Source organism: Triticum urartu, chromosome 7A (assembly GCF_056163025.1).
Source record: "Triticum urartu cultivar PI428250 chromosome 7A, HENAU_Tu73, whole genome shotgun sequence".
Lineage (NCBI taxonomy): Eukaryota > Viridiplantae > Streptophyta > Magnoliopsida > Poales > Poaceae > Triticum > Triticum urartu.
In genome coordinates, this window is record NC_141879.1 from 447,784,223 (window position 1) to 447,799,343 (window position 15,121).

The following is a 15,121-nucleotide window of genomic DNA, read 5'->3' on the forward strand; positions in this document are numbered from 1 at the left end:
TCTCCCCGTTAGCCGAGTGGTGGTCAGCTAGCGAGCTGAGGCCACTCGTACGCAGTGGCATTCCCGTGAATACACGGGCGACGGCCGGCCGGGGATTTCGTCGCCGGAGAGTGTAGAGTAGATTGTACAGAGAGAATTGTTAGCTGTGTATCAGGGGAGAGATTAGAGACAGGGGAGGGGAGATCTAGAGAGAAGGGTCGGGAGGGGCCAAGATAGAGGGGAGGGTGCGCAGGAAGCTGATGAGGCTCTTGTCGTTCGTGCCCTGCGGCTGCCGTGCTGGACCCATCGACGACGCGCCGCCTGCGGATCAGCAGGCTGCTGCCACGACCACCGGCGCGGCGGCGAGGAGGAGGCGGAGGAGGGCCAGGTCGCTGGGCGGCTCGCCGCAGTGGAGGCCGGCGCTTGGGGACATCTATGAGGGTGTCGCGGTGGACGTGGGCAAGGCCGCAGCGGGTGGGCGCGTCGTCCCGGCCAGGCCCGGCAGGGTGGCCTCCAGGGTCCTGCCCCGCGCGCACAGCGACGAATACAGGTACGCGTCTCTCTTTCTACTAGTAGATCTTTGTGGTGCAAATAATCGAAGTTAACTGATTACATGGGTGTGAACGTGCGCAGGCACATCGAGACGGCGTCGTCGATGCCGGCGTTCGCGCCGACGGCGTTCCTGTTCTGATGACGGCGGTGGACCGGCGATGACGACCACGAAAACCAAGCAGCAGAATCGGAAGTCTATATACAGATTGCTATTACTGTCTACGTATTGCAGGACTAAGGATCTGTACAGGGAATAAACCGGCTCCCGTGATGGCGAGCTGGATTAATTAATTAATCAACTACTCCTACTAGCCTATATGCGCGTCAGTGCGTGCCGCGTGTACGTAATTGTGATGTGTGTGTATCTCGGCAGGGTACGGTTGCCCTGCACTGTACATGCATCACGTACCATGCATGCATGACCTTGTAAATCCTATGTCGAACTCATGGTGTAAATGTCATGTACATATATCTGTAATAAAATTACTATAGTTTATAGTATAAATCAAAGTATACAGTACATCTTACGGAAACATGTATATAAATCAATCTGTGGGCGAATCCCTACACTCGTCAAGCCGAAAGGTTTTCCTCCTCCCCACAAGCGGACTCCAGCGCGACTATGGTTTTCTTGCCTCCTGCCGGTGTCGCAACCAATCTGCACTGTCTTGTGGCCTTAGGACCATGGTGGCGTGGTGCACTGATCGATCTAGGATTGGAGCAAGCTCCGGGTCCAATTTTTTTGTCATCACGAGGGAAAAATTTAACGTCCATCAGGCTATAGCTATCACAAAAGAATATCTCAAATATGGTTCAATTGCACCCAAAATTTAGAAAACTCAATGTTTAAAGATACAACAAAACAGATAAACAAATGACAAAAACTACGAAGAGTACGTGCAGTAAAAAGAGTACCAAATCAATGGCTTGCTTCATAAGTGTCTTCCATAACTTGATCAACGGTGAAAGAAGAGCCAACACCTTATAGAAATCAAAAGCAAAATTTCATAAAAGAAGACATAAACATCAAGTGAAACAATTAACATTGTACAAAGTTGAAAACTTACTACTACGACGAGGCAAAATTCCTTTACGAGATCTATAGGATTGAAAGCGATATATAATAGCATCATCATCAACCTGTGCAAATATTTCTCGCTCAATATTGCAACCATGAAATAATTCAACCAATCATCACCCATCTTATTCCTTAACTCGGTCTTGATAATACTCATAGCTGAGAAAGCTCTTTCCACTGATGCGCTTGGAACAGGCAAAATCAATGCCAACTCAATAAGACGACATACCAAAGGAAAGACCATGTGTCTATCAGTCTGAACCATCTTCACTGCAAGACTACCAAGGTCATTACAACTAACAAAACTTGAATCAGCTCTCATCAACAATGAAGTTTTCAAGTTGGTTTCCAAGGACAAAAGAAATCTCATATGTGGAGAAGTCATCAACATACATCTCAGCAAGTTGAACAAGTTTGTCTTCATCAAATTTAGCAAATGAGTTCTTTGGATCAAGACAAGCAATCATCTCACCAATTGAGTAGATCTTTCAGCAAAGCGATGACTTCAACGGTCTTCGAGCCGCGATCCCATCATCATTCCCAACTTGTATCATGACTTCATTTCTCCTCTCCTTGTGAGCTCTCTGTAGTCCCTATATCGGTTTGCAAAACGACAACAACCGATCACTATCAAATACTCATGACATACATAAATTTTACAAATAGAATAACATTAACTTTGTATAACGATTATACCTTTACCTGAAGAACCGTTCTTTTTATCCACCAAATACTTCTTGCGGTTACGTTTCCAGTGTCCTTTCTGCTTGCAGTACAAACATTCAGTCTCTTTAGAGGCTCCACCCTTGTTCTTCTTCCGAGACTCGGTCTTATCGGCTTCAGTAGATTTCTTCTTCTTGGAGTTGCCCTTCTTATTGAAACTAGTGGTCTTTTTGCCCATCAACACTGTTTTGTTCTTCTGCATTCCAGCTTCCGTAGTTTTGAGCATAGCAAACAACTCGTTTGCACTTTTCTCTGTCCCATTCATGCTGTAATTCATGATAAAGCCATCGTAAGATGGGGGGAGTAAAGCAAGCACAATATCTATACCAAGTGTTGGAGGAATTCCAAATTCCAGAGAAGTCAGTCTGTCAGCATAGCCAACAAGCTTTACTATATGCTCATGTAACGCCCTCGACGCGGCTATATCTCCTACGTGTCGAAGCACGACTTAGAGGCATAACCGCATTGAAAGCAATGTCGCAAGTAAGGTAATCTTCACAACAACCCATGTAAATAGATAAAAGGGGAAAAAGTACATAGTTGGCTTACACTCGCCACGTCACACAAATACATGAATAACATTACAATCATCCAATACACTCATGGTCCGACTACGGTACCAAATTAAAGATCAACCCCCACATGCGACACGGTCCCCGATCGCCCCAACTGGGCACCACTACTGATCATCTGGGAAAGACACGTAGTAACGGCGAGAGTCTTCATCGAACTCCCACTTGAGCTCAAGCGCATCGTCTGGAACGGTATCATCGGCCCCTGCATCTGGTTTGGAAGTAATCTGTGAGTCACGGGGACTCAGCAATCTCGCACCCTCGCGATCAAGACTATTTAAGCTTTTAGGTAAAGGCAAGGTAATATGTTGAGCTGTAGCAAGCGACTAGCATATATGGTGGTAACCTATTCGCAAGAGAGCGAGAAGAGAAGGCAAAAGCACGGTCGAACAACTATGATCAAGAAGTGATCCTAGAACAACCTACGTCAAGCATTACTCCAACACCATGTTCACTTCTCGGACTCCGCCGAGAAGAGACCATCATGGTTGCACACGCGGTTGATTCATTTTAATTAAGTTAAGTTTCAAGTTATCTACAACTGGACATTAACAAATTCCCATCTGCCCATAACCGCGGGCACGGCTTTCGAAAGTTCAAATCCCCGCAGGGGAGTCCCAACTTAGCCCATCACAAGCTCTCACGGTCAACAAAGGATATTCCTTCTCCTGAGACATTCCGATCAGACTCGGCATCCCTGTTACAAGACATCCTCGACAATGGTAAAATAAGTCCAGCAACACCGCCCGAATGTGCCGACAAATCCCGATAGGAGCTGCACATATCTCGTTCTCAGGGCACACTCAGATGAGACATCCTACGAGTAAAACCAACCCTCAAGTTGCCCTGAGGTGGCCCCGCAGTCTACTCGGTCGGACCAACACTCAGAGGAGCGCTGGCCCAGGGGAGTTTAAATAAAGATGACCCTTGGGCTCCGGAAACCCAAGGGAAAAAGAGGCTAGGTGGCATATGGTAAAACCAAGGTTGGGCATTGCTGGAGGAGTTTTATTCAAGGCGAACTGTCAAGGGGTTCCCATTATAATCCAACCGCGTAAGGAACGCAAAATCTGGGAACATAACACCGATATGACGGAAACTAGGGCGGCAATAGTGGAACAAAATACTAGGCAAAAGGCCGAGCCTTCCACCCTTTACCAAGTATATAGATGCATTAAGATAAACAAGATAATATGGTGATATCCCAACAATAAACAATGTTCCAACAAGGAACGATCTCCAATCTTCACCTGCAACTAGCAACGCTATAAGAGGGGCTGAGCAAAGCGGTAACATAGCCAATCAACGGTTTGCTAGGACATGGTGGGTTAGAGGTTTGACATGGAAATTTGGGAGGCATGATGAGCAAGTGGTAGGAATCGTAGCATAGGCATAGCAAAAGAGCGAGCATCTAGCAAGCAAAGATAGAAGTGATTTCGAGGATATGATCATCTTGCCTGCAAAGTTGTCAGAGTTGACTTGATCCTCGTAAGCGAACTCAACGGGCTCCTCGTTCACAAACTCGTCTCCCGGCTCTACCCAAACAAGAACAACAAGCAAATGGAACACAATCAACCACGTGCAATGCTCAAACAACATGATGCAAACATGGTATGATATGCGGGATGCGGTATGCGATGCAAATGTAAGATTTGACAAGGAATGATTGAACCTGGCCTCAACATGGAAATCCAAGAGTGCCACTGGAAAGGTGAGGTGATTTCGGTTGAAATCGATATAAATATCACCGGAATCGGATGCACGGTTTGGAAATGGCAAGCAAAACAAATATGGCATCGGTCTGCGATAATCAGCAAGTGACCAACTAAATGCATCAAGAAAAATACACTACAACACTCAAACATGACAACAAAATACATGGCAGGGATCCACTCATGATGCTTGACAAAAGATGAACACTGATCTACGGCTAATTCATCCAATGACAGGTTCAAACAAGCATGGCAAAAGTGCAAATGATAACAGATTTCAGACTTAGTGAAATTAACACAAGTCTGGAATTTATCATCAGGAAGCACACTTTAGAGCATGAAAACTACAAGCTACAGGAACTTAACATGGCAAATCAAGGCATGGCATGAAGCTACTCAAAGCACTTAACAAAAGTCACTTAGTGACCTTGAGCCAAAAGGGATCAGAAAATACAATTGCAAGCATGTGAACATGGCAAAAACATAAATAGATCTCAGACTTTGTGAAAAACTGGAGCATGCAAATCAGTTAACGAGTATGCATGTTTACGAGCTCGATGCACTCACTACAGAGCATGGCATGACAAACTAAGCATACACCCATCAAGAATACATGGCATAGGAGCTAGACATGGCAGGAAAAACAACATAGCATGCACGGATCAATAGCAACATCCTCGGCAAAATCGATAAACATGTCAACAATCTGCCAGGATTCACAATATAGCAAAAGTAGAGCTCGATTGACTCAAGCTAGGTTGCTCCATAAATGCAAAAAAGACATGGATGGATAGAGCACCACAATGTTAACAAAACATACTTACTGATCATCCTCAAAAGAGGCACGGATCACTAGGAAACAACATGAACATATGGCATAACAACAAAAACAGGACAAGGACTTAGAGAAATTCCAAGTCCCTGAAATCAGCATTACCGATTACTCTACTTTGCAAGCTTGTGCTAGTCACCACAAATATCACAAAAATACATGGCAAGCACCTCTGTAAAGATGGCATGGCATATGACAAAACACATGTAGAGCTCAGGATCATATCATGCACACATTAAACATGGGAAAAATGACAAAAAGCCATTTGATGAAACAGATCTGACAAATTCACCACATAGCCCTCTTCCAATAGCATTTCGGGCATCAAGATGAGCTCAAATGAAAATGATGCAATGAGTTGAAATGATTTACTCGTCGAGACGAACATTTTGATATGCTACACGCACAAATCGGAGCTACGGATGCGGAGTTATGACATGCCAAAGTTTGCAAAAAAATTAGGATTCGGGGATGAAAAAGTCAACCGAGGGGATTTGGATCTGGATCTGGCGCGTGACACTGTAGCGATGCACGCTTCCCAAAGCTCGCCGGGTTCGTCGCCGGAGACGACGAGACTTGCCGGAGATGGTCGTCGCCGGCGTGGAGGGACGGCGAGGCGACGCGGCGGAGGGCGGCACGGCGGAGCGGTCCGGCGGGGTGGCGTTGTAGACCGGACGGCGGGGAGCGGCCGAGGCGGAGGGGGTCGGCGACGAGGTGTGCCGCGGCGGAGGCGGTCCGCGGCTTCGGCGACGGACGCGAGGAGCGGTGTCGGGGGCGACCCGAGGCGGGCGGCGCGCCCCGATGGGCCTGGAGGGCCCGGTGAGGGCTCGCCTGGGCCGGAGGAGAGATATGGCGGCGGAGGGATAGGTGGCGACCTCCTATTGGCGGCGGTGCGTCCGGGTGGCGACGGACATGTTCGGCCGCGTAGAGAGGGATTTGATCTAGGTTCGGCCGCGTAGAGAAAGATTTAATAAGGAATGATTGAATCTGGCCTCAACTTGGAAATCCAAGAGTGCCACTGGAAAGGTGAGGTGATTTCGGTTGAAATCGATATAAAGATCACCGGAATCGGATGCACGGTTTGGAAATGGCAAGCAAAACAAATATGGCACCGGTCTGCGATAATCAGCAAGTGACGAACTAAATGCATCAAGAAAATTATCCTACGGTACTCAAACATGACAACAAAATACATGGCAGGGATCCACTCATGATGCTTGACAAAAGATGAACACTGAGCTACGGCTAATTCATCCAATAACAGGTTCAAACAAGCATGACAAAAGTGCAAATGATAACAGATTTCAGACTTAGTGAAATTAACACAAGTCTGGAATTTATCATCAGGAAGCACACTTTAGAGCATGAAAACTACAAGCTACAGGAACTACAAGCTACTCAAAAGCACTTAACAAAAGTCACTTAGTGACCTTGAGCCAAAAGGGATCAGAAAATACAATTGCAAGCATGTGAACATGGCAAAAACATAAACAAATCTTAGACTTTGTGAAAAACTGGAGCATGCAAATCAGTTAATGAGTAGGCATGTTTACGAGCTCAATGCACTCACTACAGAGCATGGCATGACAAACTAAGCATACACCCATCAAGAATACATGGCATAGGAGCTAGACTTGCATGAACAACAACATAGCATGCACGGATCAATAGCAACATCCTCGACAAAATCGCTAAACATGTCAACAATCTGCCAGGATTCACAATATAGCAAAAGTAGAGCTCGATTGACTCAAGCTAGGGTGCTCCATAAATGCAAAAAAATACATGGATGGATAGAGCACCACAATATTAACAAAACATCCTTACTGATCATCTTCAAAAGAGGCACAGATCACTAGGAAACAACATGAACATATGGCATAACAACAAAAACAGGACAAGGACTTAGAGAAATTCTAGGTCCCTGAAATCAGCATTACCGATTACTCTACTTTGCAAGCTTGTGCTAGTCACCACAAATATCACAAAAATACATGGCAAGCACCTCTGTAAAGAAGGCATGGCATATGACAAAATACATGTAGAGCTCAGGATCATATCATGCACACATTAAACATGGCAAAAATGACAAAAAACCATTTGATGAAACAGATCTGACAAATTCACCATATAGCCCTCTTCCAACAGCATTTCGGGCATCAAGATGAGCTAAAATGAAAATGATTCAATGAGATGAAATGATATACTCGTCGAGACGAACAGTTTGATATGCTACACGCACAAATCGGAGCTACGGATGCAGAGTTATGACATGCCAAAGTTTGCAAAAAATTAGGGTTCGGGGATGAAAAAGTCAACCGAGGGGATTTGGATCTGGATCTGGCGCGTGACACTGTAGCGATGCACGCTTCCCGAAGCTCGCCGGGTTCGTCGCCGGAGACGACGGGACTTGCCGGAGATGGTCATCGCCGACGTGGAGGGACGGCGAGGCGACGCAGCGGAGCGATCCGGCGGGGCGGCGCTGGAGACCGGACGGCGGGGAGCGGCCGAGGCGGAGGCGGTCGGCGGCTTCGGCGGCGCACGCGAGGAGCGGCGTCGGGGGCGATCCGATGGGCCTGGAAGGCCCGATGCGGGCTCGCCCGGGCCGGAGGAGAGAGACGGCGGCGGAGGGACAGGTGGCAGCCTCCTATTGGCGGCGGCGGTGCGTCCGGGCGGCGACGGACATGTCCGGCCGCGTAGAGAGGGATTTGATCTAGGTTTAGGGTAGGGAAGACCCGAAAATTTCGGGGGAGACGTAGTTTTATAGATAGGAGGAGCTAGGAGACTCCAAATTGAGCACGGTTTGCGGCCACACGATCGTGATCGAATGCTCTAGATGATGGATAGGTTTTTGGTGGGTTTTGGACCAAATTGGAAGGGTGTTGGGCTGCAACACAAATGAGGCCTTCTCGGTCCCTCGGTTAACCGTTGGAGTATCAAACGAAGTCCAAATGACGCGAAACTTGACAGGCGGTCTACCGATAGTAAACCAAGGCCGCTTGACAAGTCTCGGTCTAATCCGGAAATGTTTAACCCCCACACATGAAAAGAGGTAGAAAGGGGCACCGGAGGAGATAGGAGCGCCGGAATGCAAAACAGACAACGGGGAAAATGCTCGGATGCATGAGATGAAAACGTATGCAATGCAATGCACATGATGACATGATATGAGATGCATGACAAAGGCAAAAACACACGGAGACAAAAAAACCCGACATCGAGGAAATAAAATAACTTAGCGCCGGAAACGGCAAGAGTTGGAGTACTGATAAGGTAAATTACATCTGGGGTGTTACAACACTCCACCACTACGAAAGGATCTCGTCTCGAGATCTAGGACTAGAAAAACGCCGGGTACTCAGAACGGAGGTGGTCCTCGCGTTCCTAGGTGGCTTCACGGTCGGAATGGTGTGACCACTTGACTTTGAGGAATTTGATTGACTTATTGCGAGTCTTGCGCTCAGTTTCTTCAAGAATAGCAACGGGGTGCTCATGATAAGAAAGGTCTTCTTGGAGATCAATGTCTTCGAAGTTGACGGTGCGGTCAGGGGTCTTGAAGCACTTGCGGAGCTGAGAGACATGGAATACGTCGTGCACATTTGCAAAGTTTGAGGGAAGCTCGAGTTGATAGGCGAGATCGCCTCTCTTACTGACGATCTTGAAAGGACCCACGTATCTAGGGGCAAGCTTCCCTTTGATACTGAAGCGACGAGTACCTTTCATTGGAGAGACGCGGAGGTAAACATGGTCTTCGATCTCGAAAGCCAAATCATGATGCTTACTATCATAGTAGTTCTTCTGGCGTGATTGCGCTGCTTTGAGGTTATCACGAATGAATTTGCACATCTCTTCTGCCTCCGTGATCAAGTCATTTCCAAGAAGTTGACGTTCACCGGTCTCTGACCAGTTAAGAGGAGTACGACACTTCCTGCCATAGAGAATTTCAAATGCGGCCTTGCCCGAACTCGCTTGGAAGCTGTTGTTGTAGGAGAACTCGGCATATGGAAGACAATCTTCCCATTTCATACCGAAGGAGATAACGAAAGCCCTGAGCATATCTTCCAGAATCTTATTGACACGCTCGACTTGACCGCTAGTTTGAGGATGAAAAGCTATGCTGAAACGGTTGTTGGTGCCCATGGCCTTCTGAAAAGAATCCCAAAACTTCGAGGTTAAAATGCTGCCACGATCTGAAGAAATCAACTGCGGAATACCATGCAGAGAGACAATTCGAGAGGTATAAAGCTCTGCCAATTGAGCTGCTGTGATAGACTCTTTGATAGACAGGAAATGAGCCACTTTAGTGAGTTTGTCGATGACAACGAATATAGCATCATTGCCACACTTGGACTTTGGAAACCCAGTCACGAAATCCATCTCAGTGTGGTCAAACTTCCATTCTGGAATGGCAATAGGTTGGAGGAGACCAGCTGGTCATTGGTGTTCTGCCTTCACTCTTTTGCAGACATCACATTCATTCACGAACTGAGCAATCTCACGCTTCATTCGAGTCCACCAATACGCCTGCTTGAGGTCCTGGTACATCTTTGTACTCCCAGGGTGGATGGAGAGGAGAGAATTGTGAGCCTCGTTCATAATGACTTCACGAAGGTCACCTTTAGGCACCACAATGCGATCCTCGAAGAAGAGAGTATCCTTGTCATCAAGGCGATAGCACTTGTACTTGGGTTGACTCTTGGCAATCCCAATCTTCACCTTCTTCACCATAGCATCAAGAAGTTGAGCCTCGCGAATCTGATCTTCCAAAGTAGGAGAGACTTGAAGGTTGGCGAGGAAACCTTGAGGAACAACTTGCAGATTGAGTTTGCGGAAAGCTTCACAAAGCTCAGGTTGGTAAGGCTTGAGAATCAGACTGTTGCAGTAAGCCTTTCTGCTCAATGTGTCAGCAATTACATTGGCCTTGCCTGGAGTATATTAGATACTCGGATTATACTCTTGAATCATTTCGACCCAACGGGTCTGCCTGAGGTTGAGATTAGGCTGAGTGAAGATGTACTTGAGACTCTTGTGGTCAGTGAAGGTGTCCACTTTTCTTCCCAATAAGAGATGTCTCCAAGTCAAAAGAGCATGCACAACTGCCGCCAACTCGAGGTCATGAGTGGGGTAGTTCTTCTCGTTGGTCTTCAACTGACGAGAAGTATAAGCCACAACTTTCTTCTCTTGCATCAACACTGCACCAAGACCTTGAAGAGAGGCATCGCAGAAGACCTCGAACGGTTTGGATTCGTCAGGAGGAGTCAGAACTGGAGCAGTGACTAATTTCTCTTTCAGGGTGTTGAAAGCAATGTAACATTCCGGAGACCAAATGTACTTCACGTGCTTCTGGAGAAGGTTTGAAAGAGGCTTCGCGATCTTTGAAAAGTTTTCAACGAACCTTCGACAATAGCTTGCGAGACCAAGGAAGCTGCGGAGTTGCTTCACGTTCTGAGGTGGTTCCCAATTCATAATTGCAGACACCTTCTCAGGATTCACCGCTATGCCCTTGGCAGAGATGATATGCCCAAGGTAGAGAACCTCATCGAGCCAAAACTCGCACTTTGAAAACTTGGCATAGAACTGATGTTCTCTGAGCTTATCGAGCACCAAACGCAAGTGCTTGGCATGATCTTCCTTGTTCTTGGAAAAGACCAAAATGTCATCGAGGTAGACCAAGATGAAGTCATTTGTGTAGGGGTTGAATATGAAGTTCATCATGTGAGAGAAAGTCGGAGGAGCGTTGACGAGGCCAAAAGACATGACAGTGTATTCATATGAACCATAGCTTGTTCTGAACACCGTCTTGGGGATATCTTGCTCATGAATTCGAATCTGGTGATAGCCCATACGGAGATCAAGCTTGGAGAATACTTGAGCACCTTTGAGTTGTTCAAACAGCTCGTTGATGTTGGGAAGTGGGTACTTGTTCTTTATAGTCTTCTTGTTCAATGGACGGTAGTCAACACAAAGTCGGTCCGTTCCATCCTTCTTCTTCACAAAAAGAACTCCACAACCCCACGGAGAAGAACTAGGTCGGATGAGACCCATACGCTCTTGTTCATTGAGTTGTTTCTTCAGCTCCTTCAACTCTTTGGGTCCCAGCTTGTAAGGACGTTTGCAAACAGGTTCCGTACCAGGCTCAAGATCGATGACAAATTCAACCGGCCGGTGCGGAGGCATTCCTGGAAGCTCTTCTGGAAAGACGTCTTGATATTCGCAAACGACTGGAATTTGAGAGATGGCATCCAGTTCATCCTTCTCATTGAGAGAAAACAGACGGATGGTATCATCACGAGCGGCAAAGACAATTACATCCTCAGACGAATGAGTCAATTGAATCTGCCTGGCAGCACAATCAAGATGAGCCTTGTGCTTAGAAAGCCAATCCATTCCGAGAATAAGATCAATATCCGAGTTACCAAGTACCACTAGAGAGGACAGAAACTTGTAGTCGCCCAACGTGATAGAGACATCGGGAGCAACCAAACTAGAAGTCAAAAGCTTGCCAGGAGAAACAACTTGCATGACTTTGGGCATAACCTCAGTATCAACATTGTGCTTCGATGCAAATGGGAATGACAAGAAAGAATGCGATGCACTAGTGTCAAAAAGTACTTTTGTAGGAACATCGTTAACAGGAAGGTTACCCATAATGACATCTGACGAGTCCTCTGCCTGAGCTGCATTCATCAAGTTGACCTTGGCGTGCTTGGGGTTATGCTTGACCACAGCTGTACTTGCCGATCTCACAGGAGGAGGAGGGAGATGCCTCTGATTGAAGCATTTGTTGGCATAGTGACCCTTCTGTTGGCACTTGTTGCACGTGACCTCCGAGAGCGGACGGTGATACGGAGCACTTGATCTTGGAGCTTGAGACGAAGTCTTGTTCTGAAAGCCAGGGTTGGGTGGGTGGGAAGATCCACTACCACCTTTGCTCTTCTGCTGATAAGGCTGACGGAACGGAGGAGGAGGAAGCCAATACTTTTGCTGCTTAGCCACTTGAGTTGAGGAAGAAGGAGTAGCATCTCTGACTCGCTTCTTGGAAGCATCGCACTTCATTTGAGCAGTCTCTTGCTTCATTGCCATGTAGTAAAACTCATCGTACCTCTTGGGCTCAAAGAGGACGAGAGCTAGCTGGATTTCTTCTCTGAGACCACCCCTGAACTGGTAAATTTTGCTCTTCTCGTCAGGGACGTCTTGCTTAGCAAAACGGGCAAGCTTTTGAAACATTTTGTTGTACTCGTAAACAGACATAGTGCCTTGCTTCAGGTTGCGGAATTCCTCACGCTTGCTTTCAACCACACTCTGAGGAATATGATGAGCTTTGAAGTCTTGACGGAATTCATCCCAGGTAATCACACGGCCTCCTCTGGAATCTTTGTACTGCTGAAACCATTCTGCAGCTTGGTCTTTGAGTTGGAAGGAGGCGAACTTGACAAAGTCCTCAGGCCTGACATTACTGCACTCGAAATGCTTGCATATGTCCACGAGCCAATCATCAGCGTCTGTTGCCTCAACACAATTGCTGAAGGTCTTTGGCTGGTTAGCAAGGAACTGGTTGAGTGTAGCAAACTGATTCTGATTGTTGCCATGGCCCTGGTTCCCTTGGTTGCGCTCTTGAAGAAGTTGCATGATCAGCTGCGTGTTTGCATTGGTAGTGGCCATCACAGCTTGCCATGCCTCCGGAGGTGGAGGTGGAGGTGGCGGGTCAGCATTCGGAGTCGTGCGCGTTGGAGGAGCCATCCTGAAGAGGTTGACATCCATTAGCAACTTGACAGAAAAATATTGAAGCTGAATCAAACGGGTTGAATTGCAACATAAAGTCTTCACATCCAAACAAAATGAACGAATGCATTCCAATTGAAATGGTCACATATCCATAAATTGAGAAGCCACTTAGAATTGAGGTAGAAGAAAAACAACAAGGTACGGACAAGAAAGAATACTTGGTGAGGATTACCCAATCCCAAACCAAATATCCGGGGAAGAAGAACTAGAACTACAAGAATTACCACCTATGAAACTCCCGAACCTTTCCGGTTATGCAATCAGGTGTTGGGGATACAGGGGAAGCATAATATCTTACCCAAATCTAGAAAATCCTACATCCAGCTGTATCCATCCTTCAACACATAACCGAGAAACCTTCGGAAATCATTTACCTCAACCTTCGAAAAGCATCCGTTATACGAGTTATGGCAATACTCCCGAACTCCCGCCCCAGTACTGGGTGGCGTCGAGGTTATCTCACCAACAACTACATAAAAGAGATTTTCGATGTCGGCGAAACTCAGGTATTCCAGAATCTCAACGATAAAATTGTGACGACAACACCTCGGAGCTCAACTCCCCGGGACACTGCCACAACCCCTAAATGACAGGAGGCACCAAGAACAATGTTCTCGTCACAAATCGATCGGAACGATTCCAAGATACCCGCGTGATCCTAAATTCTTTTAGTGAAATTTGAGAAGAGAAGAGTCAAAACTCTACGTCAGGATGCCTTACCAGAGCGATGAAGGGACTGGGGAGTAAAAAGGATTCCTAAACTCTCCGATATATATAATCCTAAATGACTCAAAACATTTTTCTAGACTCAACAACGCCAACGATTCGATCAAGCAGGGGGCTCCTAAGGTCGGGGAAGGCTCTGATTACCAACGTGTAACGCCCTCGATGCGGCTATATCTCCTACGTGTCGAAGCACGACTTAGAGGCATAACCGCATTGAAAGCAATGTCGCAAGTAAGGAAATCTTCACAACAACCCATGTAAATAGATAAAAGGGGAAAATGTACATAGTTGGCTTACACTCGCCACGTCACACAAATACATGAATAACATTACAATCATCCAATACACTCATGGTCCGACTACGGTACCAAATTAAAGATCAATCCCCACATGCGCACGGTCCCCGATCGCCCCAACTGGGCACCACTATTGATCATCTGGGAAATACACGTAGTAACGGTGAGAGTCTTCATCGAACTCCCACTTGAGCTCAAGCGCATCGTCTGGAACGGTATCATCGGCCCCTGCATCTGGTTTGGAAGTAATCTGTGAGTCACGGGGACTCAGCAATCTCGCACCCTCGCGATCAAGACTATTTAAGCTTTTAGGTAAAGGCAAGGTAATATGTGGAGCTGCAGCAAGCGACTAGCATATATGGTGGCTAACCTGTTCGCAAAAGAGAGCGAGAAGAGAAGGCAAAAGCACGGTCGAACAACTATGATCAAGAAGTGATCCTAGAACAAGCTACGTCAAGCATTACTCCAACACCGTGTTCACTTCCCGGACTCCGCCGAGAAGAGACCATCACGGTTACACACACGGTTGATTCATTTTAATCAAGTTAAGTTTCAAGTTATCTACAACCAGACATTAACAAATTCCCACCTGCCCATAACCACAGGCACGACTTTCGAAAGTTCAAATCCCTGCAGGAGAGTCCCAACTTAGCCCATCACAAGCTCTCACGGTCAATGAAGGATATTCCTTCTCCTGAGACATTCCGACCAGACTCGGCATCCCGGTTACAAGACATCCTCGACAATGGTAAAACAAGTCCAGCAACACCGCCCGAATGTGCCGACAAATCCCGATAGGAGCTGCACATATCTCGTTCTCAGGGCACACTCAGATGAGACATCCTACGAGTAAAACCAACCCTCAAGTT

At 46.8% G+C, this 15,121-nt stretch overlaps 1 protein-coding gene across 1 annotated transcript; it reads left to right on the top strand.

Moving 5' to 3' along the window:
* On the top strand, positions 1-1,058 carry LOC125524808 (uncharacterized). Its single transcript, XM_048689838.2, has 2 exons — positions 1-529; positions 613-1,058. Exons 1-2 carry the CDS (start codon positions 240-242, stop codon positions 668-670), a joined length of 348 nt encoding a protein of 115 aa, XP_048545795.2. The 5' UTR covers positions 1-239; the 3' UTR covers positions 671-1,058.
* Positions 1,059-15,121: the final 14,063 nt, after the last annotated feature.